The 25,070-nt window shown below is 47.0% G+C and overlaps 10 protein-coding genes across 10 annotated transcripts; 6 read left to right on the forward strand and 4 right to left on the reverse strand.

Moving 5' to 3' along the window:
* The first annotated feature begins 210 nt into the window (after window positions 1-210).
* On the forward strand, window positions 211-2,818 carry HD556DRAFT_601541 (uncharacterized protein). The gene is made up of 13 exons (XM_041311062.1): window positions 211-470; window positions 523-583; window positions 635-673; window positions 730-744; window positions 793-1,202; window positions 1,254-1,338; window positions 1,391-1,480; window positions 1,534-1,593; window positions 1,643-1,709; window positions 1,759-1,931; window positions 1,988-2,108; window positions 2,174-2,226; window positions 2,286-2,818. Exons 1-13 carry the CDS (start codon window positions 388-390, stop codon window positions 2,679-2,681), a joined length of 1,653 nt encoding a protein of 550 aa, XP_041166047.1. The 5' UTR covers window positions 211-387; the 3' UTR covers window positions 2,682-2,818.
* Window positions 2,658-5,210, forward strand: HD556DRAFT_1483788 (CK1/CK1/CK1-G protein kinase). The gene is made up of 9 exons (XM_041308669.1): window positions 2,658-3,065; window positions 3,118-3,158; window positions 3,219-3,288; window positions 3,345-3,493; window positions 3,545-3,644; window positions 3,695-3,829; window positions 3,875-4,045; window positions 4,097-4,326; window positions 4,378-5,210. The coding sequence occupies exons 1-9, from the start codon at window positions 2,969-2,971 to the stop codon at window positions 4,936-4,938; spliced, it is 1,554 nt and encodes a 517-aa protein (XP_041166048.1). The 5' UTR covers window positions 2,658-2,968; the 3' UTR covers window positions 4,939-5,210.
* A 937-nt stretch (window positions 5,211-6,147) lies between these two features.
* HD556DRAFT_601948 (uncharacterized protein) lies at window positions 6,148-9,014 on the reverse strand. Its single transcript, XM_041311063.1, has 8 exons — window positions 8,579-9,014; window positions 8,418-8,519; window positions 8,241-8,368; window positions 7,779-8,191; window positions 7,168-7,722; window positions 6,674-7,118; window positions 6,444-6,619; window positions 6,148-6,386 (listed from the first exon to the last, which is right to left on the reverse strand). Exons 1-8 carry the CDS (start codon window positions 8,931-8,933, stop codon window positions 6,311-6,313), a joined length of 2,250 nt encoding a protein of 749 aa, XP_041166049.1. The 5' UTR covers window positions 8,934-9,014; the 3' UTR covers window positions 6,148-6,310.
* A 117-nt stretch (window positions 9,015-9,131) lies between these two features.
* On the forward strand, window positions 9,132-10,705 carry HD556DRAFT_1262369 (uncharacterized protein; the record flags this gene model as incomplete). Its single annotated transcript, XM_041299068.1, has 6 exons — window positions 9,132-9,294; window positions 9,359-9,423; window positions 9,484-9,555; window positions 9,608-9,894; window positions 9,940-10,101; window positions 10,153-10,705. 6 exons carry the CDS (start codon window positions 9,132-9,134, stop codon window positions 10,640-10,642), a joined length of 1,239 nt encoding a protein of 412 aa, XP_041166050.1. The 3' UTR covers window positions 10,643-10,705.
* A 719-nt stretch (window positions 10,706-11,424) lies between these two features.
* On the forward strand, window positions 11,425-13,039 carry HD556DRAFT_1329748 (uncharacterized protein). Its single transcript, XM_041301679.1, has 9 exons — window positions 11,425-11,784; window positions 11,838-11,895; window positions 11,956-12,048; window positions 12,099-12,158; window positions 12,207-12,256; window positions 12,307-12,358; window positions 12,406-12,618; window positions 12,677-12,766; window positions 12,816-13,039. The coding sequence occupies exons 1-9, from the start codon at window positions 11,537-11,539 to the stop codon at window positions 12,849-12,851; spliced, it is 900 nt and encodes a 299-aa protein (XP_041166051.1). The 5' UTR covers window positions 11,425-11,536; the 3' UTR covers window positions 12,852-13,039.
* Window positions 13,040-16,233: 3,194 nt separating this feature from the next.
* Window positions 16,234-17,496, forward strand: HD556DRAFT_1517087 (uncharacterized protein; the record flags this gene model as incomplete). The annotated part of the gene is made up of 5 exons (XM_041309088.1): window positions 16,234-16,539; window positions 16,599-16,621; window positions 16,674-16,709; window positions 16,765-17,336; window positions 17,387-17,496. The coding sequence occupies 5 exons, from the start codon at window positions 16,234-16,236 to the stop codon at window positions 17,494-17,496; spliced, it is 1,047 nt and encodes a 348-aa protein (XP_041166052.1).
* Window positions 17,497-17,816: 320 nt separating this feature from the next.
* HD556DRAFT_1437462 (uncharacterized protein) lies at window positions 17,817-19,121 on the reverse strand (the record flags this gene model as incomplete). Its single annotated transcript, XM_041305705.1, has 6 exons — window positions 17,817-17,991; window positions 18,044-18,367; window positions 18,426-18,598; window positions 18,651-18,914; window positions 18,972-19,000; window positions 19,055-19,121. 6 exons carry the CDS (start codon window positions 19,119-19,121, stop codon window positions 17,817-17,819), a joined length of 1,032 nt encoding a protein of 343 aa, XP_041166053.1.
* A 160-nt stretch (window positions 19,122-19,281) lies between these two features.
* HD556DRAFT_1329770 (uncharacterized protein) lies at window positions 19,282-21,154 on the reverse strand. Its single transcript, XM_041301680.1, has 8 exons — window positions 20,939-21,154; window positions 20,723-20,886; window positions 20,585-20,665; window positions 20,354-20,526; window positions 20,128-20,304; window positions 19,914-20,078; window positions 19,642-19,861; window positions 19,282-19,595 (listed from the first exon to the last, which is right to left on the reverse strand). Exons 1-8 carry the CDS (start codon window positions 21,065-21,067, stop codon window positions 19,406-19,408), a joined length of 1,299 nt encoding a protein of 432 aa, XP_041166054.1. The 5' UTR covers window positions 21,068-21,154; the 3' UTR covers window positions 19,282-19,405.
* On the forward strand, window positions 21,155-22,691 carry HD556DRAFT_1329774 (18S rRNA biogenesis protein). The gene is made up of 8 exons (XM_041301681.1): window positions 21,155-21,315; window positions 21,371-21,442; window positions 21,496-21,671; window positions 21,717-21,788; window positions 21,839-21,963; window positions 22,019-22,144; window positions 22,194-22,439; window positions 22,487-22,691. The coding sequence occupies exons 1-8, from the start codon at window positions 21,183-21,185 to the stop codon at window positions 22,629-22,631; spliced, it is 1,095 nt and encodes a 364-aa protein (XP_041166055.1). The 5' UTR covers window positions 21,155-21,182; the 3' UTR covers window positions 22,632-22,691.
* HD556DRAFT_1329778 (nitrogen permease regulator 2-domain-containing protein) lies at window positions 22,692-25,068 on the reverse strand. The gene is made up of 6 exons (XM_041301682.1): window positions 24,464-25,068; window positions 24,169-24,414; window positions 24,025-24,122; window positions 23,839-23,975; window positions 23,646-23,791; window positions 22,692-23,597 (listed from the first exon to the last, which is right to left on the reverse strand). The coding sequence occupies exons 1-6, from the start codon at window positions 25,010-25,012 to the stop codon at window positions 22,848-22,850; spliced, it is 1,926 nt and encodes a 641-aa protein (XP_041166056.1). The 5' UTR covers window positions 25,013-25,068; the 3' UTR covers window positions 22,692-22,847.
* Between the last annotated feature and the right edge of the window lie 2 nt (window positions 25,069-25,070).

Below are 25,070 nucleotides of genomic sequence, written 5' to 3' on the forward strand. Positions count from 1 at the left end.
TACTGGATTGGACTTAATTCATTTGTGGCAAGGCTCTGTCTGAGTATGTTAATTTTTAGTTACCCTCCTGCTTGTTGTCCTGATATCATCTTTCACTCACTCTCTGTATTTGATGTGTTCTACATGACATGCAGTCTTATCTTCTCTCGGTGACGTCATTCTAAATTTGGTACTGACAAGCATCGCCAAGGGGAATCGAATATTGATGATTGAGTGAACCACAAATCCTCCAAGGCGAGGAATATCCTATTTGGATACGCGTAGACGTAAAACTCAACGTTGTGTTACACGATTCTCCCGTACAATGACTTGGGTCTCAATCATTTGTCCGGACCTGGTCGGAACAAAGGTACAGCCTTTGACCTATACTCCCATGGGCGTGTTACCATGCTGCGCAACCTTCTTTCTACTCACGACCAACTGTCAAACATGAATCGCAACACACCCCGAGTGGTTATAGTTGGTGCAGGGTATGTTCTTGCTGTCATGTCAAATGCTATAATACTTAATTGAGCACGACAGCATTGCCGGGATCACCATGGCTGTGAATCTGAGAAACAAGTTGCACCATGATAACTTCGTGGTAAGCCATCCTAAACAATATCCTGTAGGGTACGAACTTGACCTTTTCCAGATTTATGAAAAAGCGGAATCCATCGGTGGAACGTGGCGAGTGAGTCACTAGTCATTCACAGCATTGCGCAGAATTAAATTCATTGTGCCTTACAGGACAACACATATCCTGTATGATAGTATCCTCTCATTAAACTTGACTACTTAATCTTCCACCAGGGTTGTGGGTCTGACGTTCCTGGGCATTGGTATTCCCTTTCGACGGAACCAAATCCATACTGGGAGAACTACTACATTACACAGCCCGAGATACGCACATACTGGGAGGAGATATATCAAAAACACGACCTGGCTTCCCGCACAGTATTCAATACTTGCGTTAAGCTTGTTGAATGGGATGAAGAAAAGGGCGTGCATAACTTAACCCTAGAGGATGTAACATCTGGTCAGATGATACAAACCCAAGCGGAAGTTGTTATCCAGGCTGTCGGATTTTTTACAGCGCCGATGTATCCGGATATTCCTGGAAAGGAGAAATTCACAGGACCACTCTGGCATTCTTCCCAGTGGAGGCATGACGTAGATTTGAAAGGGATGACTGTCGGCGTTATCGGCAATGGCTGTTCTGCGTAAATTGCTGCTTATCAAATGCCACGTCTTAAATAACTTTTGCCCTACAGAACTCAGTTCGTACCGGCCATCGCTGCCGAACCTACCACTCGGGTCATAAACTTTTGTCGCACCCCACAATGGATCGCACTCAGGGTATGATTTTATGCTTGTGCTCGATATCGTGCTGAATGGTGAAACACTCAAGTCGAACTACCATTACTCAAATTGGGTCAAGTGGGCATTCGCCCATGTTCCGTTTCTCATGTACGCATATAGATGTTTCATGATGATAACGGTACAACTTCAGACATTTCTCGTTTTGGCTGAAACTGACTTTTTAAACCCCAGGGTGATCTTTTATGGGGCGTTTTCTTGGCAAATTCACCTCTCAATACAGTCTTCAAGAAGGTAACATCAATTTCTCTGTCTATCCGATATCTCTAATAATGATGTTTAGCTCCTGACGTGGTACATCCGAAGCACCGCACCAGCGAAATACCTCAATGACCTGATTCCCACCTACCGTGAGCAATTTACAATATTGATGATCGTGACTTGACAGCTGCTAAATAGCTCCTGGATGCAAACGCCTGGTTCTTGATTCTAACTACCTGGCCGCTTTGCACCAGCCCAACGTTGATTTGAATTGGACCGGAATCGAAGAAATTGTCGAGGATGGCATCGTTCTCAAGACTGGTGACAAAGTACCACTTGACGCAATCATCTTTGGTACCGGCTTTTACCTGGTGATTTTCAATCTGGCAATAACCCTCACGTGTACTTAATATCTGATATTGTGCAGGTCGAACGCGAAATAGCTTTCCGCGGAATCGGTGGCCGCACTCTGAAGCATTACTTTGAATCAGAAGGTGGCTATTACGGAACGGTTTTCCCTGGGTTTCCAAACCTGTTCACAATCGTGGGTTAGTGGTTGGCTGATTCAAGGCTGATTCTTCCATTGCAATTTGACACCTGATAAATTTGTCAGGGCCCAACAGTGCTTCGGCTCATGCTTCCCTTATTTTCATCATTGAGACTCAGGTATGTGTTTTTAGAAAGTTGGAGTTATTGTGATCTAACATGAGGTTATGTCACGCTAGGTCGGCTATATTCTCAAGCTGATGAAGCCTATCATCAATGGCAAGGCGAAATCACTCCAAGTCACCCAAAAGGCTACAACCTATTACAACACCTGGATTCAAAAGCGTATGGAGAGCACCGTATTCTTTTCTTGTTTTTCATACTATCGAGGCGACAATCAGGCGGGCGCCAAAAATTTAGCCACGTTCCCTGGTATGATGTCGCTCTACTGGTGGATCATGCGAAAGCCACGTTGGGATGATTTCAAGGTGGTGGGTGGAGAGCAGTGGTTTTACCAGCAAAGGAAAGCGGCGCTGACGAACTATGCACTTGTTGGTTTGATGGTTTCCATCGTTGGTTACATTTTCTCCATGCTCTGGAAGCTTGTCCCCGGACTCAAGCTTCTTTTCGGGTGAGATGAGAATTCAAATAACGTAGTTTGTGCTGCTATTTATTATTTATACGTATCGTGACTCGTTAGTTAGATGTAGAGACATGCTGATGCATTGATAATCTACGGCGTCACACGCAATGCAACTGTATAGGGAGTCGCTTGTTTTGGCAAGCTCGGTTTTGACCGAGGTCTGTACCCTCAACGTTTGTCCACCGCCGCCGCAGAGGCAGTAGAAGGCCTTGAAGGCCTTGTCCTTGCCCTGTACACGGTCTATCTTTCTTCTGCATCATAACCTTTCATACATCTCTCATGTCTTCCCATAACTCTGGCACGGCGAATGTAGTCGGGGCGCATTACCGTGTTGGCAAGAAAATCGGGGAAGGCTCATTCGGTGTTATCTTCGAAGGTTCGCACCTCTTTCAACAGTATTTCGGTTTGGGCTGACCATAGCGTCTTAGGAACGAACCTGCTAAACTCTACGACTGTCGCCATCAAGTTTGTGGGTGCTCTGCTTTAGTGATCCCTGCCTTTATTCCTTATATATCTTCTTTGGTTGCAGGAGCCACGCAAAGCAGAGGCACCTCAGCTCCGAGATGAATGTCGTTCATACCGTATTCTGGCTGGCTGCAGTGCGTAAAATTGTTGGACTCACAAGTAAATGAAGTCTAATTCACGCGTATTGTAGCTGGTATTCCTCAAATATATCACTTTGGGCAGGAGGGCCTCCACAACATTTTGGTGATTGATCTTTTGGGCCCGAGCCTGGAGGATCTATTTGATATGTGCGGCCGCAAGTTTTCTATCAAGACGGTGTGCATGGCAGCCCGACAAATGGTGCGTGTCACTCTGTTTTTCAGATTTCTTCCATCGTCTAACCATCAACAGTTGTCCCGGGTACAAACTATCCATGACAAAAACCTCATTTACCGTGACATCAAGCCTGACAACTTCCTCATTGGGCGCCCTGGCACGAAGGCGGCCAATCGTAAGTTTCCTACGTTCATGGCGGATATTACATTCACATGTGTCTCATAGTCATTCATGTCGTTGACTTTGGAATGGCTAAACAATACCGCGATCCTAAAACCAAGCAGCACATTCCTTACCGGGAACGGAAAAGTCTGAGTGGCACGGCGCGATACATGAGCATCAATACTCATTTGGGGCGAGGTATGTGTTTCCATCGCGATCGGTCGCATTGACTTATTTCTGTAGAGCAATCTCGGAGAGACGATCTAGAAGCGCTTGGGCATGTCTTCATGTACTTCTTGCGGGGAAGCCTACCTTGGCAAGGGCTAAAGGCTGCCACCAACAAGCAAAAGTACGAAAAGATTGGAGAAAAGAAGCAGACGACACCCATCAAGGATTTATGTGAGGGATATCCAGGTTTGTTGATTCCTCAAGTGTCTTCTTAATGCTCCAGTAACTCTCGTACAGAGGAATTCGGTATCTACTTGAACTATGTTCGAAAGCTTGGATTTGAGGAGACTCCGGACTATGATTTCTTGAGGGACCTCTTTTCCAAAGTCATGAAGAATAACAACGACCTAGACGATGGCATTTTTGACTGGAACTTATTGAATGGTACAACTTTCATTGCGTCTGGTAATCTCCTTATTGATCTTTTGTCAAATTATACAGGTGGTAAAGGTTGGGAGGCTTCGCAAGTAGGTGAAGTTTCAATTTCCGAAATGCGAGGATTTCATCGTTTTGCGCAGGGGCAATCGCAAGTACTTGCTCAAATACAGAATGCGGCCGTAACACCTGCGCCGCAAGACCGTCGAAAAGATATGGAACGACGTCGGGATACAGATTGGCGCCGCACATCTCAGACTGGTGGAGTCAACCCGCCTTCACCAGCGCTCGTTAGGCACGGCTCGAAGCGCAGAGTCCCTAATGTGCTTACCCCTGGAGCAGGAAATGCACCTGGTGGCACTGCTACCCCTCTCTCTGCTGCTGCTCAGATTAACGTTCCAATCTCGACACCACAAAACAGATCTAATAATGTCGGTGCGCAGCAACATCCTTACGCGAATGCGGCTACTGGTGAATATGGCTGGGACGCAGGTGAGGAACCATACGGATCTCAAGCTGCATACGGACGTGCATCTCCTATGGTGTCAACTGTTGGGGCTGCTCCACCCGCAATAAGTACAGTGCGTGCCCACGGCAATGAAGCAGGTGTTTCTCGCGGCGAGGACTACCGCCAGCAACAGGATGACGACCCTCCCCAACCAAAGTCGAGTATCTGGAGAATCCTCACATGCCGGTGCGGTTGATTGTCGCCAACTTCTGGTTCTTCCCCTATTTCTGTTCCATGCTATGATCAACGTAACTCCATCCATCGTCAGTCATTACTTTCGACGCTTTGATATACCCATTCATTACTTGCACCTAATATCCACTTTCTCGGTTTATGTTTGGACGCCTGCCGTAGCTTTGATCAAATGATCAAATCTTGCTTTTGACTATCTTTGTACGGGTTCACAGACTACCAGGAGTGTGTAAGTAAATTGGTGACGGAAGTGGTCTGCAGGAGTAATTATGCTTTGAGATATGTGCAGTAAAGTGGTCAGTTGAGGGACAATTATGTAAAGTTGACTATGGAATCAGATCTGATCATTAAGGGTAAGATTGATACTGCGCAAGCTCAGTGCTCCATGCCAGCGGAGATAGACGAGAAGGTTTCAGTTTCCAGGAGTGAGAGAAATTTGCCTTCGTCATCAGAAGAACCAACTTGGCTTTGAGCTCGGGTAGGCTCCGCGACGAGTGTCTCGGGTGGATCATTCTCATCGTCAGATTGGGCATAGGACTGCTGCGTTGTGTCCATATGCGGCCCTTCCAGCTCATGACGCGGCATGCTTTGGATGGAGAGATAGTGACCCGCAGAAGGATGTCCAATATGGAAAGAGTGGCCCATCTCTTGGGTTTGGGTGCCTATAATGGTAGAAGAACTTCCGTCCATAGGCCGTGCTGGGACACGCGACTGGGTAGGAGGCACTGCTGTGCTAGCGCTAGTAAAAAAGCCTCGACTTTCTTGGTGCTTGTGAATCGGAGGAGCGGATGCAAAAGGATAATTGACAGGGCCTTGTCCAATAGAGTCAAGACTGTTGCGCTTCTTGCGGGACTGTGCGCGGAAGCTTCTCGACATGGTTATTAATTCCACGTTTTGTTTTTGTACAGCGCACAACTTGTCTTCCAGTATTTGATGGTCTGTCTCCAATTTGGCGTTAGCAACTCTCAGCTTTTCATTTTCGGCCAGCGCCAAGCGTAGCTTCTGGGGCACTGATTGAACGTTATCGAGTATTGCTTCTTTCTTGGCGAGGTTGTGAGAGTCTGGGAGTAATTTAACGGGGAGTCGAGGCTTGTTCGTGAGATAGACTTTGCCATTTGACGCACTATGCAGCGATACGCTCAGCCACACTCCCACTCTCGATAGATGAACCTACTGTTTCTCTAATCTCAGGGGCCCTTTTCTTGACAGTCTGTTGCCGGGAGGACCAACACGCTGCTTCTTTGAAGGCCGACCGTCCGAACTGCTGGCAGAGGTATCGAGCTGCTCATACTCCTCATCGACATCCCGCGTTTGGGCTCGAGAATAAGCGTCAACTCTTGAAGATGTACCATCTTCACCTGGCTACATGTCCTACGTCAATACCTGATACGTGAACACGAATGTGGGGCAGATACCAAAGATCCTATATGAGTCGTTGTATCGTCGAGCATGCTGGATGAAGGCCTATTACATGGAAGGGGGGGGACAGATACAAAGTCCATAACAAACCTTCGCTTCTTGCCATTTGCAAGTGGTACGCTCGGACGTTTCCGAGTTGTGGGAAATGATTCATGAACGCCGAAAGTACCAGCCGCATGGTAGCTCGTTGAACTACCTTGAAAATCGCTTGGAAGCGATGCCAATTCACTGGAGCTTGCAGATTTACGGAAAGGCGATGATGCAACCTTGTCAATATTTTAGCTGCTGCGCGGAAACAATAAGAATGGGAATCCTCTCACAGACGCACTAGTTAGCTCTATGCATTTATCGTACCACCCTGGTATCGTCGCGTTCGGGTTGATAGACTTGCATGTACGAAATTTGGATGCGACGTATGCCAACTTCAAGTGAAAATCCGGACGCGCCCCAGTCTCTTCGTCGTGTTGGATGCGTGCATATCCTTCCCTAAACGCTGCCTTGGATTCCTTGTGGTAGCTATGCCACACTTTGATATCATTTGACATCAAGAACGCCAGCGCAGCATGCGTACGGTAGCCCTCCAATATATGAGTCGTGCATCGTCCGACATGACAGAGTGAGCAGTAGATTATCGCACTATGAGAATCTTCATGCTTTGACAAGCACATGCGCAGCGGCTCTTCAATGTCAGAGAATATCCGTCGTCGTTCATACAAGACGCATGCAGCTATGAAGACGCCGACATGACGTGCTGATATGATAGAACTGAACACGCAATCAACCAGTAGCCTCCTACAAGCATGAGTATACTCACTTTAAATTCCCTAGTAGACATTTGTGGTCTTTCACGATGTCAGGACATACTTCTCGAATGGCATGTAGGGCTTCATCGCGGGCTCTTAGCAGATCGCCAAAAGGCCGACATTGAGTGGGATTCATGATCCCGCAATTACAACCACGACCCTCGACGTAACAAAGAGGACAAACCACGATACCATCCCCGATCCTCATCTCGTCATCGGTTCCAGATAGATGAAGAGCACAGGATATGCACTCAAAGAAACTCTGGAAGATATCCGCGCCGCAGAAGTCGCAGCAGATGTCATTTTGATGGCAGGTATCGGATTGCGAAACATGCAGCATATCTTGATGCTTTGGTGAATATTCTTCCCCGAGGACATCATCAAGCAACTCAAGTAAGTGATGGAGATCATCAGCGACTCGCTCAAGGTCCGAGTTCACAGTGAGCGATGATCGATTGGAGTGAGGAGAACTTGTCTGCTGCCGAAGTTCACGAAGCATCTGTGTCTGGCGGTGAAGGGCGCGATATATATTCAACTTGACCTTGTATGTTTCCGGTCGGCATACACTGCATAAGTATGTCACTAAATTTGCGAAACGCACGAGTATGTTAAAGAGACATACCGATGATATACGGGAAGTTCATGATAAAGAGCATTCGACAACCCTTTGAGAGTCATACGCGACCAGGATGTTTTCATCGTGATGCCACCATTGTTGATGACTTGGTGACAGCTTCTTGGGGGAACGAGTACCAAGTCGCCAAGGGTTTGTTCCGCAATGTAGATTTTTAGTCTCGACTGCTCCAACTCTTTCGTGGTTACGACATGTGTCTCAAAGTCTAATTCTTCGTTCATCTTCTGGAAAAATGCAGCCATGGCTGGTGCAGCTGAACTCTCTGTCATGAACCAGAAAGATGAACCACCATTCTCAGTATAACACATAAGATTTTGGCCAGAAGATGCACAAAGATCCTTGTGGAAAGGAGTGAACGTGTCCCCTACTCCGAGGTAGCACATCAAAGTCTGAACATCACTCTGATCGAAGCTGATTATATGGATAGCCACAAAGTGTAAACGAACTGACCGAAAGGTACTTTAGGTAATCATTGGTTCCGTGAGGCAGAAGATCGCTTGGGAGGACGCTAGACGTTGATAGCCAATTTGCCCACTCGTGCGGGCATTCCGCATCTTTGCCATACAGTCGCTCGGTTTCTGGCGAAAGTGAGATGACATAAAGAGTGACGTGATACAGCATCCTCACCATTTTCATTAGCGTATACTGGTGTCGCACGAAGTTTATGGATGAGCTCTAAAAGGGGCAGGTCGAAATCAGCCCAGGTGTGCACGTTGCGTGCGAACGCCCCTTTGGATTCGCGTCTCAGTCAAGTGGCACGCGTTCGATCATGAGAAATAATGCCTTACCCGGTTTCCCATGCTCACTGAGCCAATCCAAGGTAAACAGATCGGCGGGCCAGCTATCGTGTTCATGGAATCCTTCAATGATTAAGGGGGCACCAGACTCTTCGTACATCCGAATTGTCTGGATTAGCATCGGATCGTCAAAACGGACCCTGTCCACTGGACAAAAATTAGGCGATTTTTTGATCAACTGCGCGAGGGTCCAGCCCTTGGTGGAGATTAATGGTTTGGTTTGGTATCTAGCACCATCATTGACAATGGAGTGGCGTCCATAGTATGGGTTCGAATCTGAGGCCGGACTATGTGTCGTATCTGATCGCAGCTCCGAATGTGAAACTGGAGCAGTGGTATTCGGCATGATATGGTGAAGGATGGCAATCCTTCCAACTCCTTCGTCTTCAAAATGCGTCCTTGAGTGGATGACAAGAATCCTGTGGCAAGAAGCGAATTCAAGTTTTCATTTGACCTTCACTTACATAATTACGGGCGTCTATTATAACGCTCGAACGGGATAACTTGAAGTTGCTTCTTACGTCCGCATCGCACTCTTTGTATCATGTCCAACACAAACGAGCAAGTCATGCAGGAGGCAGAGTTTGACTTCTGGGACTTTGTCCACTGCTCCATATGCCAACTACCGTTCACATCAAGCGATCGCGGACCACCCGTTCCATTTTGGATCACAGAATGTGGTCATGTTCTATGCAACAATCATCTCAGTAAGATGCGCCCTCAAATCTTGTGCATTGTAAACTTGTATTAACTTTTTGATTACCCAATGAGAGCCAGATCAGAGCTGTGCGCGATGTAACGCCCAAAACATCCAGCTGGTTCCCCTACACCGAGATGTATGTTTTACTACTTATGTGTCTAGGGAGACGTCTGGCTTATGTTTGGGGGAATTATAGCTGGAGCCTCCGATGTCAGATTGGTTTAGACCTCTCCCTTATTCACTAGATTCGATAGCAAGTGCTGTAAAAGTGAGTCTTCTTAACGTAGTTTTGCTATCATTTAGACCTCAATCTGCATCAGTTTCAACAAGACACATTCGCTGGTCTCATTCGCTACTACCGGCAAGCTTGTTTCCAGCTAAGCCAGACGTGCGAACGTATTCGAGCGGAGAGAAAGGCTCTTAGAAAGTCGGTAGACTCACAGTTCATAACACCGCTTATCCTCACTGGGAACAGAGAAGTAGACAGTTTACAGCGAGAGGTGGAGCACCTACGCCAGCGCACTTCTGGCTTGGACCCCGCTCATGCTCAGGAACCCTCATCTTTCTCCAACGCGAATGGCAAGCGTCCGATGGGTGATGTCCATGAGTAGGTGAAAGACTGCATTTATTTTGGATCTAACCACGCCGCCAGTTTTAAGGCAAGCTCCAGCCCTAGATCTATCGTCACCCCAATCGGACCAAATCGAATTACACTACCGCCCGGGGAGCAACCAAATTTCACCCGTCAAGATCAGGGACGAATTTCCAGCCAGAGCCGTCAACCGGAACGACCTGGCACAAGTCGGTTTGTAGAGTAAGAGCATCTATAATTTTCCCACTCGTTGGTTTCAATGTTATATATCAGACAATATGCGTACAATGGTGAACAGGGACCACGCGTGCAAGCCCCTCAGCTCTCTCACGAACAATCAGCACCTACCCGGCACCTGCGATTGGCGTCCGGGGATCAAGGTCATCATTCCATGCCACCTCCACCCCCTCCAGTACCCGGGCCTCGAGGTCGCTTCAGACCTGCAATGAGCCAGACGGATACAAGAACCACAATGGCGTCGAACCCCCAGACAGCTGGACCTCAAACAACACAACATCGACCTCAGCAACGCTCATTCGCGGTTCCGCAAACTCCTCATCGCGCTAGCGGCACACACTTCACTGGCCAGACATCCGATCAAATGCGCTCACTCCAATCCAACCGTTTCATCCAACCATCTTCACACGGACATTCGAACTCTGGTGCAGGTGCAGTGACTGTGACATCCTCGAACGTCCCGGGAACCTCGTCTGGAAGACATAGGATGCCATTCATTTCAGGGAGTACCAGTGGATTTGGATGAGCTTGACTTTATCATACAATCCTCTTGATCGAATATGCAATGAACGCAGTATCCACTTGCAATTGATTGTGTTGTGGGACTCTCGGTTAAGTACGTAAGTAGGTCAACGGAATATCATGCCAGATGATATCATATGTCAGTATCAAGCACTGCAAAACAAGACAAGAGGAAGTAATTGACTGAAGAAGAATCTACACTCAGTTGTTGCAGCTGCTGTACCAGTAGGAATCGAGCTGACTCGACAAGAACATATCAACAGACATTCACTACGATAACTGTATACCTTTGCCGTGCGTAGCTCCTTCCAAAATCTACGGATCCTACTGTCCGATGAGATGGTACAGGTACAGAATGTAGGATTTTGGAATGAAAATTCCTTGAAGGGACTTTCGCATTTGATGCCAGTTGTCCGTCGTACGTTGATCGGATAACTTGAAGGAGGCACTGCTGTTCCTGTGGCGAGCGATAGTGTCAGGGTCAGAGATTTAGCTCATCCAAACCAGTGCCTATGGAAACTCAAGGTAAGGATGCGAAATATGTGAGGGATCCGTGAAGCTCAAGTACAGGTCCTGGTAGTTATCGAATGGTGCTGGAGCCCGGGTGGGGTAGTCCTAAAAAGGCAAAAGTGTAAGTTTATTCTCATTAGAATCCATAGATTTAAAGTTTATTGTGAATTTCAAACGATACATACACCCGGCATCGCGGCACACCTTCCTAAAGCGTGAAATTATATTCTGCATTCTATTAATTGTTTAAATTTGGTTGTGATACCAATTTCGTCCCCTTGCACCACTTTGAAACTGTGCAATTGTCACAAGTTGCACAGCTATAATTCGGCTCTCGTGAGTCCCGCAGCAGCTCTACTTCTGCCATCTCGCACATCATTCATCTACCATGTCTCAATACAGAGACCCGTATTCTGAGCAGCAACAAGACAGTCACAACCAGCAGTATGGTGATGCATCATACGATGCCAGGCAACCACACCAGGCGTACGACCAAGGCGGCTATGATCCCCACACAATGGGCGAGTACAGAGACGACCCCAATGCGAACCCACAAGTTGCCGCTACATCGTATGCTCCAGCAGCACAGGAAACCAACCCTTATGAGCAGCCAAACTATGCGAAAAAAAATGAACGGTGAGTCGCCAGCTCTTTGAGACTCCCTGACCTATCTGATTCCATTTCACAAGCCAATCTCAGGATTTCAAGACCTGGAGAGGTGAGAACACTGCAGGTCTATGGACAAGGGTGAGTAATTTAATGTCTCACTTATTTGGTGACGCGTTGGAACCTGAGTGCCGCTTCTAGGGAAGCCGAGTTAGCTGCATAGGGAGGTTCTGCTGTTGCACAATGATGATTGCTGTCTTTCTCATTGTCAGCATACTGCTTGCACTGCTTATGGTAAGCCTTGCAAAGGGAAATATCAACGATATACTCAAATGTTCTTGCAGTGGGTCCGTCCTCCGGATGCTATTGTTGGTAATGTAGGGCCGTCTACCACTCAAAATGCGGTAAGGCAGCCTTTCTTGATGTTTGTGTACGTTTCTCATTTCTATTAGGTTCAACTGAACTCGGGAAGCATTACCGTTAACCTGGGCGTTAATCTAACGTACGTGGACCATGCACTTTGTCTGATCCATTTCATTACCGGAACTACAGTGTTGTCAACCCAAATTACTTCGGCGTATCTTTCAAGTCCATAAACGTAGATGTAGGCCGAACCCTATTCACTTCGTTTTATTGCTCACAATTCATCAGGCATATTACCCCATCAACAATACTCTTGTCGGAACTGGCCAGGAAACTGACATCACCTTCAATTCTAACTCGCAAACCAACTTCACCTTCCCATTTTCGCTGGAATTCAGTACAAACATGACTTCAAGCACACAAATCTTAAGTGATCTTGCTACAAAATGTGGTGTGGGTGGTGGAGCAGTGCAAGATATTACAATTGATCTTGACATCACGGTCCGTGCACTCACAAAATGTTATCTATGGAGTTCTCACTTGTGTTTTCATTGTTCAGGTTGGATTACGCGTCTTATTTTTCGTGGTTTACCCTGTGGTGAGCATTCCCGCCAGTTTCGCATGCCCGATATCTGCTTCAGACATTTCGGTATGATCGTTTTTTTCCTGGTGTGAATCGTCTTTGACCGTCTCCTCAGAGTTTGATTCCATCCCTTACTTCATTGCTACCGTGATTTTCCTGGACGAGAACGTAGCTATGCATCCCATTTTTGTATCTCTTCTTGGACATAGACTTACACGTAGTTATACCGACTTTGTTGCCAGTTTGTATAAAGGATGGTTATTATCTTACTATTTGACGTTGGATAGGTTTCTCGGCGCCGTCACGCACATCAGTGAACATGTGAGGAAAATGAAAGGCATATTTGCCGGAAGTTGGAAGTAAGTATAGCGTGCTAATTAACATTGTCACGTGACCTATTCGAGAGGGAGGTTCAAAGTTAAGGTGAGGACAGCTTTCTACGTTACTTTACGGAACTTATAGATTTGTTATAGATTGTCAGATCTGTACCCTTCTCAACCTGAACCATGAATGCGGTGATTTCCGTCTCAACATAAATCTATGACCAGAGAGTCTCATAGTTCAATGATGTAGTAAGCAGTACCTGCTCTGAACATTCTGTTGAAGTTTGAACCTGCCAGACGGAACAAGAACCTTGCATTTAATTGCCTATGTACTTACCTCATGTGGCAGGCATGCTAGTGAACCAATCGAGCACTATCATTCAAATGCCCTACACATCTCGATCAATTTCCGTCATTTTCATGATGGGGTCGTCCGACAGTCAAAGGGTTGTCCAAACCTCTTGCCTTGCGCCTTTATACCCCTTTCGGCAGTTTATGGGTAACTATAATTAATGGTTCAAGAATAAAGCCAAGAGTTCCTCTCCCTTCTCTCATACTTCTTGCACCTCCACTTCGCTCACTCTAATTGACCACTCGTATCGAGTGAAGACCATTGTAATAGGCCAGATCATCCTCCAGAAACCTGCGAAGCGACTGTTCGTGAAAGCTCGGTATGTGGTCTCATGGCTTCACTTACTGCAGATGAGTGCTCATGAAATTGATCACTGCTTTTGAAGAGCCAAACCCGTAGTCGAGTCCGGCGGACCATGGGGAAATTTACGAAACGTATCACGAAGAAAATTTCTGTGAGCAGACTGCTGAGTTATTCGTGTCCTGGTTTGAATATGGCTGACATTCTTCAGAAACACTTCAAATGTTGCCGTAACCGCATTCCTGGGATCCAGAACTTCCAGGTCTTCAAGATGCTTCTTCGAATCAGAATATCGAGGTAGGCGCTCGAAATCGTAATCTCAGTTCAGTTTTTATATCAGAGGCGCTCATGGCATGTCACAACTGCATCCTTTCACCGACGACAAATATCCCACCACAGCTGAAAATCCCAGTGGCTGCATCAACCAAGGCACATCCGGAGAACCTACTTCGAAGGTACTCGCATCAAATTATTTGGTTTTAGTCTACTCCAGGGTGCCCACGAAGCTTCAGAACACATGAAAATATTCGGGGGACGTGCGCAGTCTATGGTATCCGCCGCCAAGAATGCCCCAGCAGGTCTCACTGCTGTGGATGATTACCAGACCAATTACCTCCAACCCCTGAAAATTTTCGACAACGCCATTGAGAAGATCGCAAATGTATGGGATGCTCCCCTTAATTGGTAGTGAACTAATCAAGTTGTAGGTGCATCCACATGCAAAGATGGCATTGGGTGTACTTTCTGCTGCAGCCAAAGTACGTTCTATGTTGCCTGGAGATCTGTCTCCCGCTGAGGTCATGGCTCAAGCGGAGCGCGACGAATCGGTACATCGCCTTCTCCAAAAATTAGATGAAGTCTATGGCTTCATCATCCAAGACGACGATCTCTCCAAGGTTGAATCGATGCGCGATGTCGTCGGAAAGAGTGCTCAGCGAACTCTCAAGTGCGCCCGTTTTCATTAGGGAATACTCGGAGACGAAGAGCTTCTGGAAGTCGTCGGACTATCGCATTCGCACGTGACTCTCATACTTACTATGATAATAGGCAAGAGAGTCGGTAAAAAACATTATCGCGGAAACGGATGATATCATCACACGGTACCACGACGTCTTAGATGGCCTTATGCAGTGATTTCGGGATCAAGCTCATCGGGACGTAGCTATCTTTGTCCATTCTACGGGTAAGGATTTATACGCGCATCTGATTTTCGACATACTGATACCCTTGAAGGTGAAACACTCGATCTCAGCGGCATGGCTTATGCAGGGGGTGCGGGACTAGATACTGCAAAGCAGTGTCTGTCAGGCTCTCGCACGGACATTCTCTCCCAAATCACCAAGTGGATCAACAGTAGCGAAGATTCCATTCCGCGTATAATGTGGCTATCCATCCCTGCAGGCAAGGGAAAATCAGTCATCGCCCACATGACTACCAACTGGTTCAAGGAAACCGGAGGCCTTGGTTCATGGTTTTGTTTCGATCAGCACAGAGAGGTAGATCAAAAAAATTCTCCGCCATCGCGCACGATCTTGCTGATCGTGATCCAGGGATGAAACGAGTGTTAGTGGCTGCAGTCAAGAATTCAAACTCGCTCAAGAACACCCGACGGACATTGTCCAGCGCTTCTTCATGGAACCGCTAAAGAAGTTTCCTGCGTCAAGTGTAGGGCCCGTCTTGGTCGTGATCGAAGCCCTAGATGAGAGTGGTGGAGTGGAGACGCGGCGTAACCTTCTCCACATACTTGCCGGTAGACTTCAGGACAAAGGACTTTCCCAAATCACCGAAACTTTCGGATTCTCGCCACCTCTCGCCCGCTTCCCGACATCGAAGAGGGTTCACAAATCTCGCTGCGAAAGCCGATGGACTTTTCGAGTGGGCGCGTCTCGCCTGCGAATACATCGAAAATCCCCCTCCAGGTGTATGTCCAATGGATCGCTTCAATGCTCTCGTGAACCGCAGTGCCGGAAAGCAGAAAAACCTGTTGCACGATATGTATCTGGTCATTTTGGAAAGGGATCGATATGATGATGACGAGCAGTACGAAGGAGGACATATACTCAGCACAGCTGAACCACTCCCTTTCAATTCCCTCAATATCACGAGGAGCTACTTTCCAGACCTGGCAGCCGCAGTCTCTCATATGTGATGAAGTGGCTACAACCTCGCACGTACAGAACGTGCTAGTTGACTCATTCTCACATCTACCTCATCTGACAAGATCATTGAACTTAAGTGCACCGTGCCAGTATCTGTTTGTAAACTATACTTCTTTTGTCTGACTGTTTTGACTTCCTGCTGAACCACATCAAACGGACGCTCAACACCAATTGATAAAGTCATGTTTCGGAGCACTCGCCGACGAGTCCTGATCCTCCAAGCACATTTCCGGTATGCTAAGTAGTAGTGGTGAGTACTGGATGATTCATGTTGTCAAGAGTCAGGACTACTGTATTCTATTTCATTTCCTGTAACATAAGGCATCACAAGAGCAATATTAATCGGACTTCGAAATATGTCGTGACAAATCGGCAAATCCTCATACAACAATCCTTACTATGTTGCTCCACCAGTCTGAGATCACGGAGTCCCGTCCCAAACCCCTGCAAGGTATCTTAGGGGGGATTGGCATTGCGCTGTCTGTTCATTCTCTTCTGGTGCTAAATGGATCTGTTCTTGGGGTCTCTGGCTTTGTTCACCGCTCACTTCGAGGAGATAAAGCAGCGATGGCTTCCATCGTAGGTCTGGTTCTGGGTGGCATTGCAGTCGGTATCGTCAGTAATGCGGACACCCCGGAGCCCCGCACTGTGTCTTCGCTTCTCCAAATGGTGTTTTCTGGATTGCTCGTCGGTATTGGGACCAGGGTATGCTTAGCATTTTTTTCTCCGAAGGTGTAATCATTCATTCCGCAATTGGTCCATAGTTAGCCAACGGATGCACCTCAGGGTTCGCTTCCTCGGTATTCCTGTCATGCGCATGCGTCTGATTATTTCTCAAGTCATATGATCTGTGGCTTGTCTCGATTTTCACTCCGGTATGCTTTGAACTCGCCTAGAATATCGGTGTCTGTAGATTCAATGTATTCAAAGTTCCCTGGTGGCAACAACCACATTCTTCGTAATTGCTGTAGCTACAAGCCACTTCGCTCATGGCGCTCTTGGAACATCTGGATCCTTGGATTGGACCCTCGATAACCAGGGACGACAATTTCTGGGTGCAATTCTTTCCCTTGGGACCCTGTGGCTTGCTTACACGTGCTTGGCCATCAAGAATGGCACTGGCAACAGTTCAAAACTCGTGAGCCGACAAATACATTCTTGTGCTAATCTTGTGCCAAACATTCCAAAGTCCATTCTTCGCTATCTGGCAAGCTTCTTGACATCGTTGGCTTTCGCGTTCTCCCTCTTCCTTGGCAATATGGTCGATCCACACAAAGTATTGACATTCTTGGCGTTACCGTTGTCCTCGGCATTCGACCCGACCCTGGGATTCGTTGCAGGAAGTGCTCTGCCTCTGGCCACCCTGCTCTATTGGTATGTACGTGTAGAGCAACCCAAGCTTGGTGGCAAATGGAACATCCCGACCTCCTCAAAAATCGACTGGAGGCTCATACTTGGTTCAGTGATATTTGGGATTGGCTGGGGGATCGCTGGTATTTGCCGTACGTTGACTGTGGACCTTGGCAGCAATATTACCAAACCTTGATTTCAGCTGGTCCTGCTCTAGTAAACTTCGGACGTTCTCTGTATGCTGGTATTGGTTTCGCGGAGTATGCAGCTTGGCTCTTGTTCATGGGTTTCGGTGGCTTGCTTGTGAGGTGATGTGATCCATCACGACTCTTGGATGCTGAAAGCTACAATCGCTCAGGGTTATTAGTTTTACAGCATATCTTTTTATTCATTCAATTCTGTTTACTTAATGTCACTCTAGGCTAGCCTAATGTCGAATGTAATACGTATGCATATGTACATCATTGCAGCTTGATCGCAGTCAATACGAATAATGTATATCATACACTCCAACTACAATAGAGTAAATAATAACAAGCCTAGTCGAAGTAGTATAAGATCGCAAAATGGAATGATACAGACACAGTTCATGTCATCTGATGGACGCATTCCTTCCTGCAAGGACAAAAGGCTCACGCAGGTGCAGGAACTGCTGATGGTCCCGCGGTAGGCGTTGCCGACTTGGAAGGACCCTTGCTCCTTCCCCACTTCACATGGACTCGTTCGCTATCCATGTCCAGGCCATTCGCCCAAGCTTCTGCTGCCCTCTCAGCAGAATATCGGTCTTTGAAGTTGATGAATGCACATCTAGAATAGGTCTTAGCTTTGAAACACCACTGAAAGGCAGACCCTGGCGCACCGTGATTTCGCGACGTGGACGACCGACCGCAACTGTGACGAAGGTATTTGAGGTAATGAATTAATGACATCAGTCCGTATGCTAAGTTCTGTAGCAGAGGCAGGGAGAGAGGAAAGGAATAGAGAGGTCTGTTGTGCCGAGCCTTCAAATACAGCACCAGAGAGAGGGGAAACCTCACTCACAACATTCTCGTCTTCTGGTGGCTTCAGACCTTGCGCCTCCGAATGATTGGCCAATATCTTTCGTGCAACTGGGTCATTGTTACCATGATATCTATCCTGAATATTTTGTTGGGAAAGCGAATTTTCAACAGGTTTTTCATGTCTGGTGAAGCAATCTTTATTAGGAATTGAAGCGAGAAGGACATCGTATGTGAGCTCACCTGAATGGGCACTCGTCTCCTCTGTTACACTCTCCTTTTACAAAGAAGGAGCAAATGTGTGGGCGGTTGCGCTTATAGTATGGGTTTGTCCGAGCTAGCTGCTTCAGCATTTCCTTCCCAGCAGATGTAGCCCGAGTCCCGACTTGCATCAGGGATTGATTTCCGTCCTCCATCTGAGTATGACTTAACAAAATGCACGTGGGCGTATGCTAGACATCAACACACCTTGTTCTCCATGTTCTGCGCGTAGTACTCCCGGTTGATGTCACTGGTTGGTGCTTCGTTCTGAATGGCAAGGGCGGTGTCTCGAACTTGAGTAGGTAGTCCGTACTCGAGGTCAAGAAGGCACGTTTGGCAGACATTTTTCACTTTGGCGCACGTCTGACATATCACAGTGGTTTTGTACCGTGCACCGGAGCCTGGGTTCCATCGGAAAACCGTGAATGGACGAGCACATGTGCCACACGAGCGACCGAACTCTTGTTTCGACTAATCATCAAGCTAGGTGGTCAGCATTTTGTGTTGGTTATGGGACTCAACACTGACCATTCGAATGAACGGGTTAGGTCCCAGACCTGGTCAAGCGCGTTAGTTTCTAGTCTAGTCAGGTTTGAAAAATGACAGCGCACATGTTTCACAAAGAATGGGAAATTCACTTTGTTCCCAACCAGCCTTGTTGATATCTGCCTTGGGCATCTTATTCAGTGAATGGGCGTTTAGGATATATAAGCAACAATGTCGATGAAGTTCACTCGAAGATCGAGTGATGTTACGTAATCGCCATGTCAGCATATTCTGGCGCTATGACATTATGTTTTCTTTGAAATTCTCAAATTCTTTCGCAACTGCCTGTCTATGACGCACAACCACAAGCCTGACTTGGAGGTAGGATTACTCGTAAACAAATCGTGATAATGCTTGCATTCAAATGTCTACTGCTACATAACCATGCAGAAATGTAAGATACTGTACCTTTAAGTTCACGTGTAAGTGATAATGAGCGACAAGCTGAAAGGCAGACTCGAAGCGGTGACCACAACGTCTCCACCATCAGGGACAAGTTCAAAGACTTTCTTCTCTAAGTTCGGGCGCGTAGATTCTTCCAGCTGGGGTGGTTGTTGGAAATAAATCGGCTTTTCCGGTGTCGCAAGAGAAGGTTTCTTAATCTGACTACACCAGAGTGAGCCATGGATGTCAATGACGAATGAACACATACATGGTCTGCTTCTCAGTCAACAGTTCAATGAGCTGCTCGACAGTCCAATCTCGACTTATGGATATCTCCAGGGCTTCACCTCCACAAACAGGGCAATGATCGCGCTTTTCATGCTCAAAGGTGTACGAATACACTCCTTCGGTTCCAATGAGCATGAAGTAGTTATTCAGATAAGCCGCTGAACTTGTTGCAATCTTGAAGGCCTCATTGCAACATGAAGCTGTGAACACTACCATCAGACAGATCAAGTAGTAGAGTGGGTGCTTACATACCAGCGATGATAGCATTAGTGGATGCAATTGCAGGGATGACGTTCTTGACAACACCCTGTGTAAGTGACCAAGTCACGCCTTCAATCTTGAATTCCTTTGCACGAGCAACAGCAATTGAATACAACCACCCGATGTGCTCAGGATCATCAGTGTCGAGTTTCTCATCTACTTTCATGTGAAATAGAATAAAAATGGGACGTGCAGCGAGACTGACCTCCGCGCACGCGAGGCCATTCAAGCACAGAAGCCCATTCTATACAGTGCTCAGGGAGACGGGGCGTGTTCGCGATGGTGCAGATAGGGAAGGTGGTTGGCTTGTTGAGCATATCAAGCGAACACTCATAGCATGATGATACAGTCGGAAGGATGACTCGAGCTTGCCCCTTAAAACCTTCTCACAGCTATTAAGGTCGCGCAGAAGGTAAAAGAGACATACTCACCTTCGGTACCACCGTCTATGAGGGGCTTCAAACTTTCAGGATTCTCAGAATCCACTAGGTTAACGAGAGTGGCATTTATCCATCGACGCGCTTCCACAGAATCTAGACCACAGATGACGAGGTTAAACTGCATATAATAATCGTCGTCCTTGTCTTGTATCTTGCCGTAGTACCTGGATGCCTTGTATATCAGAGATGATGCGCACGGCGCGCAAGAAATTGCCGACTTACGGTGTGACCTTGACTCCCGGCACCCGTTTCATCACATACTCTGCAGCAACGATGGCCTTTGGTCTTCCAACGTCTGCGGGTCTTAAGGAAATTGATCCCTAGGCCGCACATACATTCAATTTCATAAATGTGACGTACCTGAAGAGAAATTGACGATTGAGATTGCTGATGTCGATAGTGTCCATGTCGATGAGATGGATATCCTTGAACCCAGTCAGAGCAAGATTGGCGAGTATCTCGCATCCTAAACCACCTGCGCCGATGACAAGAATCTTGCACTTGTTCCGCAAAAAGTCCTTCACCTTTAGAGCATGTTTCAAAACTGAGTTGTCTTAACATTTGTGAGATGCTCACCTCATCCCCTGCCAGGAATGATGGATCAGTTCGGGGGCCAGGTCTATCAAGGATCTGGTCAACATGGTAATATCGATCTTGCCAGTCGCTTGAAGTCGCTGCACCATTCACATGTATTTCCGTGGCCATTGAGGGGAGTGAAAGGGAGTCAAGCTATATGTTTGTCCTGCCAGCAGCTAGCAGCGGATTGGACGCGATCAATATTTCCTTATGTAATGTAAAAGTCTCTTCGAGGTTTACATCCATGGAGTCAAGATCATTGGTGAACTTCAGTGGACACCAATATTTGCGACAACGTCTAGTACTCTCCATTCTCACCGGAAAGCATGTTCGAATTGATAAAATACGCTCCGAGGATAAGGATCCTGGTTTGAGAGGTATGTTTAGTTCTTTGCAGTCTGGCGTTTCTTGACGAGTAGTGCCATCGCCCAGACTACGAAGTCAGCCTCCTGCGGCTTCTCGAAAAAGTCACCAATGGGTCCGTCATTGAAATCTCAGTGACCGGTATGATCTACTTTACTGTCCATTACGCTGGAACTCACTTATATGCCTTCAAGGTACCGCTGTACTTCTCAAACCAGGAGTCGTGTCTGGCGGTCCTGTTACTCATGATTGTCCATTGTCACGTTCAATAGGTTATTTTTTGGAACCACTGGTCATGATCGCGCCCTTCTCAAAGAAGCCGTTTCAGCTGACCTTGCGAGGCATAACAACGGATGATAATGATCTTTCTGTAAGCCAAATACTGTCAAAATAAAATGCCTCCTAACGGCGTTAGGTTGACCTCATTCGTACCGTGACACTACCGCATCTCCAACTTTTCGGTATCTCTGATGGGTTGGAGCTTCGGGTGAGCCAATTGTTCGATCTGTGAAATTGCGCCTTCATATACCTGTACAGATAAAGAGACGTGGTGCTCCTCCAGAAGGTGGAGGGGAAGTACAGTTTCTCTGTCCTATTGTTAAAGAAGTGAAAACTCTGAACTTTGTTGATCCCGGAAAGATAAAACGAATCCGAGGCATTGCGTGCGTTCATCTTACCTTTTCATGAAAGGCATTCCACACTGAAGTATTCACCCAGACATTCCGTCCGTGTTAATCCGCAGTTCTCTAATCGTATGATCGATGCATCACGTTCGGTTCTCAACCGTTTCATTCCCGACATTTACCTGTACTCCGATGTTTACAAAGGAGATGAAAGTGGAAAGTATGTGGGCTAATTGAACATATTTCCACTCTACTAATCCTGCATGAAGGTCGCCGGGATATGCGCTCAGCTTACTTGCGGAGTCCACCACGTCCGCCATACATTGTTCTGAAGCTGCATCCTCACCAGGTGAAACCCCTGAAGATATAGCTCTGTTGGCAACTAGAGCCCTTTTGTCAGAAATCAGACATGGAGGATGTGTTGATAGAAAACACCAGTCTCTAGTCCTGTTGATGATGGTTCTAGGTAGTGAAGATATTGGTCAATGTAGAATGGGAGAGCCCTCCGTTAGAACGTGCGCGATGATCAACTCTCCTGGTTCTATGGCTCACATCATGACAGTGTTCAATTTCTCCGTGATATCAAGATCTTCTTCGGCACCGTCTTCAATGTTACACCCGTAGATCTCACAGATTCCTCCAACACTGAGTTACTTTACTCGTGTCTTGGAACTGGCTACGTGAATGTGAACCGGTCACTAGCGTAGCAAGCTGTTCAGTAAAAGTATATGTATTCGTGCTTTATAATGCCATGCAAGGGATATTCGTGTGCTAGATTGATCGATCACTCAAAATTTCTATACGAAACTCCCAACAAAATTCACCTAGAATTTCATTTAGGATTCCGTCGTGATAAAAAAAAGCAAACATGAACGCATCGCCGAGATTACCAAAGCATGTCGTATTCGTGTGGCAGACGCGTATCAACGATAAATAATGGACACTCTCCCGAAATCTCCATCTCCATCGCCTTTGCCACCTCCAATAGCCACTAGCCATTGCTGTAATTGAGGCCATCCGACTTCGAAGCGCGTACAAAGTTCATCTGTGTGATGATCTCCATCGAGAAGTGGCAGTAATTCAGGGGGTGGAGGAATATTTATTGGACCCAAAGAGCCTTGTGAGTTTAGGGGGCGAGTGCGAGAAGTAGAAGGGGACCGTGATAGTCGTGGTCTTGCAGGAAAGGCGTTCTGCGATTCCGATGAATTGCGGTGCGCAATGCTTTGACTCCCAGTAACACTAGATGGTGGTGGCACATGACTCGTGGGCTGTTGATAAGTTGAGTGTCTTCGGGTATCAGATAGGATACGGCTACGGCGCTCGTGATTGCGCTCAGAGCCCTCTGGGGAAATAGGAGGTTGTCGCATGATAGGATTAGGTCCAGCCCGCGGGAGTGTTTTGAAACGTAGCTGCTCGAGAACCTTTTCTGCCGCGCTCGTTCGTTGTTGTGCTCGTGTGACCTCCATCTGGTTCATGGGAGAACCAAGCATAGGTGCAACACCAGACGCATCGGGACGGCCACTAAATCGAGGGATCTCCCCAATTGGAGCCGAAGAACTCGTAGGACTTGCGTTCGATGCGGAAGATGAGAGGCTTTGCCTTCTTCTGCGAGTTGGTGACGGTGCATCCACAGGAAGTAAGATAGGCCAACGATGAACTCGTCGTAGAAACCCCTGAAAGGACTTCAAATTCAAGAACATAGAACAATTGCTAGGAAATACCTTGATCACTCCGAAACTTGTGAAACGTCGAACGTCAATGCCAAGTTCATAGACATTGTAGGTCTCCATCCAATCCAGCACCGTTTTTCCCGACTTGAGCCGCGAATATAAGTGCAGAAGTTTCGGCCAATCCGGTACCGCTCTTCCTGCTCCATAGGTGAGTTAGGCATTTCCGTGGAAGGGATGTACAGACCGGGTGCGTGCTTCGTGACATATGGTCCACATTCGTCCTTGACATGGCACTCGTCTGCAAGCCACTGCACATTCTTACGAAGAGTATACATATTGGAATACTGGAAGATGTCGATAGTCATGATAACTTGATAGTAGCTGCGAGACTGATGAGGACGGGATCGAAGGTCGGAGTGAAATATCTTACAGTAAGTGAGATATTGCTTGACGGGTAAGCTCTATATCACAGTCGGCTAGATGTGCAATGCGACTGACGTGATTCACACCCTCAATATGCCTGCACACCTTAATGCATGTTAAGACAGTCGGTCTACAAACAAATCCGGCCTACCTTGTTCATCGTTAGATCCCAATTATCTTCTATGCGCTTGGACAGGTTGATAAGAGCCAGAGGCACCTGCCAATCTTTTACTGGGGGTGGATTAGGGTAAAAAGGAAAGATCTTCAGCTCTATTGAGTTGAAGGCATCAATTGGAATCGATGTTTCAGAATAAGAGTTCAGGTCCTCGTATAGCTGCTCGAGGATGGCATGCATGGCTGGCGATGATTTTTGACAGGAGAGGAAAAATGATTCTTCCTACAATTTCATAAACACAGGGTTTTTTCGTGTAAGGTAAAGAGCTGACCTCGCAGGCCGTCAGTACACGGCTGACCTTGCGAACTATTGGTTCATAGCAACTTAAATCCGCAGACCGCTCGAAGACAAAGCAGACGTTGTACTGGAAGTAGTTCCGCTGGTAATGATTGCCAGGAAGTAGAACAGGAAAGCCAATGATACGGTATTTCCGGGTGGCGCATATAACCAGCCGTCCACAGAGCTCTCCAGGAGGTATCACATACTTTGAGATGTCATCGAAATTGAACAGAACACGACTGGAGGACGAAGAGCGATGATGAGGCGACGGGACGTTGAGAGAACTCGCACGTCGACCACCATGAGAATTAACAGAAGGACTTGACCTTCGCGAAGGCGTTACATCTGGTTCCAAGATGGCCGCACCTATCGACGGCGAAGGGGAAGAGGTGACCGAATGGTTAGAGTTTTGATTAGCTATCGATCCCGCGATGAGACCTTCTGGAACCTGATACACAATTTTGGGTCCCTTCTGTAAATCGAATACGGCGTAGAACACGCTTTGTATTCTGGGAAGAAACGTATCTCCTTCTGAAGGCATATAGCTGAGTTAGTGATGAAGCGAATACATATGGTAGTGGCTGTGTGATGACAAGTTG

Source organism: Suillus plorans, assembly GCF_016647745.1.
Source record: "Suillus plorans strain S12 chromosome Unknown HD556scaffold_4, whole genome shotgun sequence".
Classification (NCBI taxonomy): Eukaryota; Fungi; Basidiomycota; class Agaricomycetes; order Boletales; family Suillaceae; genus Suillus; species Suillus plorans.

What these genes read in the sequence shown, in the direction of transcription:
- HD556DRAFT_601541 (XM_041311062.1), top strand. Translation starts at nt 388, where the DNA reads ATGCTGCGCAACCTTCTTTCTACTCACGACCAACTGTCAAACATGAAT. An exon ending in TGCACCATGATAACTTCGTG is followed by an intron (nt 584 to 634) that starts GTAAGCCATCCT and finishes GACCTTTTCCAG; the next exon opens with ATTTATGAAAAAGCGGAATC. An exon ending in TTGGTACCGGCTTTTACCTG is followed by an intron (nt 1,932 to 1,987) that starts GTGATTTTCAAT and finishes GATATTGTGCAG; the next exon opens with GTCGAACGCGAAATAGCTTT.
- HD556DRAFT_1483788 (XM_041308669.1), top strand. Translation starts at nt 2,969, where the DNA reads ATGTCTTCCCATAACTCTGGCACGGCGAATGTAGTCGGGGCGCATTAC. An exon ending in ATTCGGTGTTATCTTCGAAG is followed by an intron (nt 3,066 to 3,117) that starts GTTCGCACCTCT and finishes ATAGCGTCTTAG; the next exon opens with GAACGAACCTGCTAAACTCT. An exon ending in CGACTGTCGCCATCAAGTTT is followed by an intron (nt 3,159 to 3,218) that starts GTGGGTGCTCTG and finishes CTTTGGTTGCAG; the next exon opens with GAGCCACGCAAAGCAGAGGC.
- HD556DRAFT_601948 (XM_041311063.1), bottom strand. Translation starts at nt 8,933, where the DNA reads ATGCCGAATACCACTGCTCCAGTTTCACATTCGGAGCTGCGATCAGAT. An exon ending in TGTCTACTAGGGAATTTAAA is followed by an intron (nt 7,119 to 7,167) that starts GTGAGTATACTC and finishes TTGCGTGTTCAG; the next exon opens with TTCTATCATATCAGCACGTC. An exon ending in TAGAGCTAACTAGTGCGTCT is followed by an intron (nt 6,620 to 6,673) that starts GTGAGAGGATTC and finishes AATATTGACAAG; the next exon opens with GTTGCATCATCGCCTTTCCG.
- HD556DRAFT_1329748 (XM_041301679.1), top strand. Translation starts at nt 11,537, where the DNA reads ATGTCTCAATACAGAGACCCGTATTCTGAGCAGCAACAAGACAGTCAC. An exon ending in TACTGCTTGCACTGCTTATG is followed by an intron (nt 12,049 to 12,098) that starts GTAAGCCTTGCA and finishes ATGTTCTTGCAG; the next exon opens with TGGGTCCGTCCTCCGGATGC. An exon ending in CAATTGATCTTGACATCACG is followed by an intron (nt 12,619 to 12,676) that starts GTCCGTGCACTC and finishes TTCATTGTTCAG; the next exon opens with GTTGGATTACGCGTCTTATT.
- HD556DRAFT_1329770 (XM_041301680.1), bottom strand. Translation starts at nt 21,067, where the DNA reads ATGGCCACGGAAATACATGTGAATGGTGCAGCGACTTCAAGCGACTGG. An exon ending in AATCGTCAATTTCTCTTCAG is followed by an intron (nt 20,666 to 20,722) that starts GTACGTCACATT and finishes AATTTCCTTAAG; the next exon opens with ACCCGCAGACGTTGGAAGAC. An exon ending in CCGGGAGTCAAGGTCACACC is followed by an intron (nt 20,527 to 20,584) that starts GTAAGTCGGCAA and finishes CAAGGCATCCAG; the next exon opens with GTACTACGGCAAGATACAAG.
- HD556DRAFT_1329774 (XM_041301681.1), top strand. Translation starts at nt 21,183, where the DNA reads ATGGAGTCAAGATCATTGGTGAACTTCAGTGGACACCAATATTTGCGA. An exon ending in CTGATGGGTTGGAGCTTCGG is followed by an intron (nt 21,789 to 21,838) that starts GTGAGCCAATTG and finishes ATACCTGTACAG; the next exon opens with ATAAAGAGACGTGGTGCTCC. An exon ending in GGAGAGCCCTCCGTTAGAAC is followed by an intron (nt 22,440 to 22,486) that starts GTGCGCGATGAT and finishes ACATCATGACAG; the next exon opens with TGTTCAATTTCTCCGTGATA.
- HD556DRAFT_1329778 (XM_041301682.1), bottom strand. Translation starts at nt 25,012, where the DNA reads ATGCCTTCAGAAGGAGATACGTTTCTTCCCAGAATACAAAGCGTGTTC. An exon ending in CAAGCAATATCTCACTTACT is followed by an intron (nt 23,976 to 24,024) that starts GTAAGATATTTC and finishes TCAGTCTCGCAG; the next exon opens with CTACTATCAAGTTATCATGA. An exon ending in TGTCACGAAGCACGCACCCG is followed by an intron (nt 23,792 to 23,838) that starts GTCTGTACATCC and finishes CCTATGGAGCAG; the next exon opens with GAAGAGCGGTACCGGATTGG.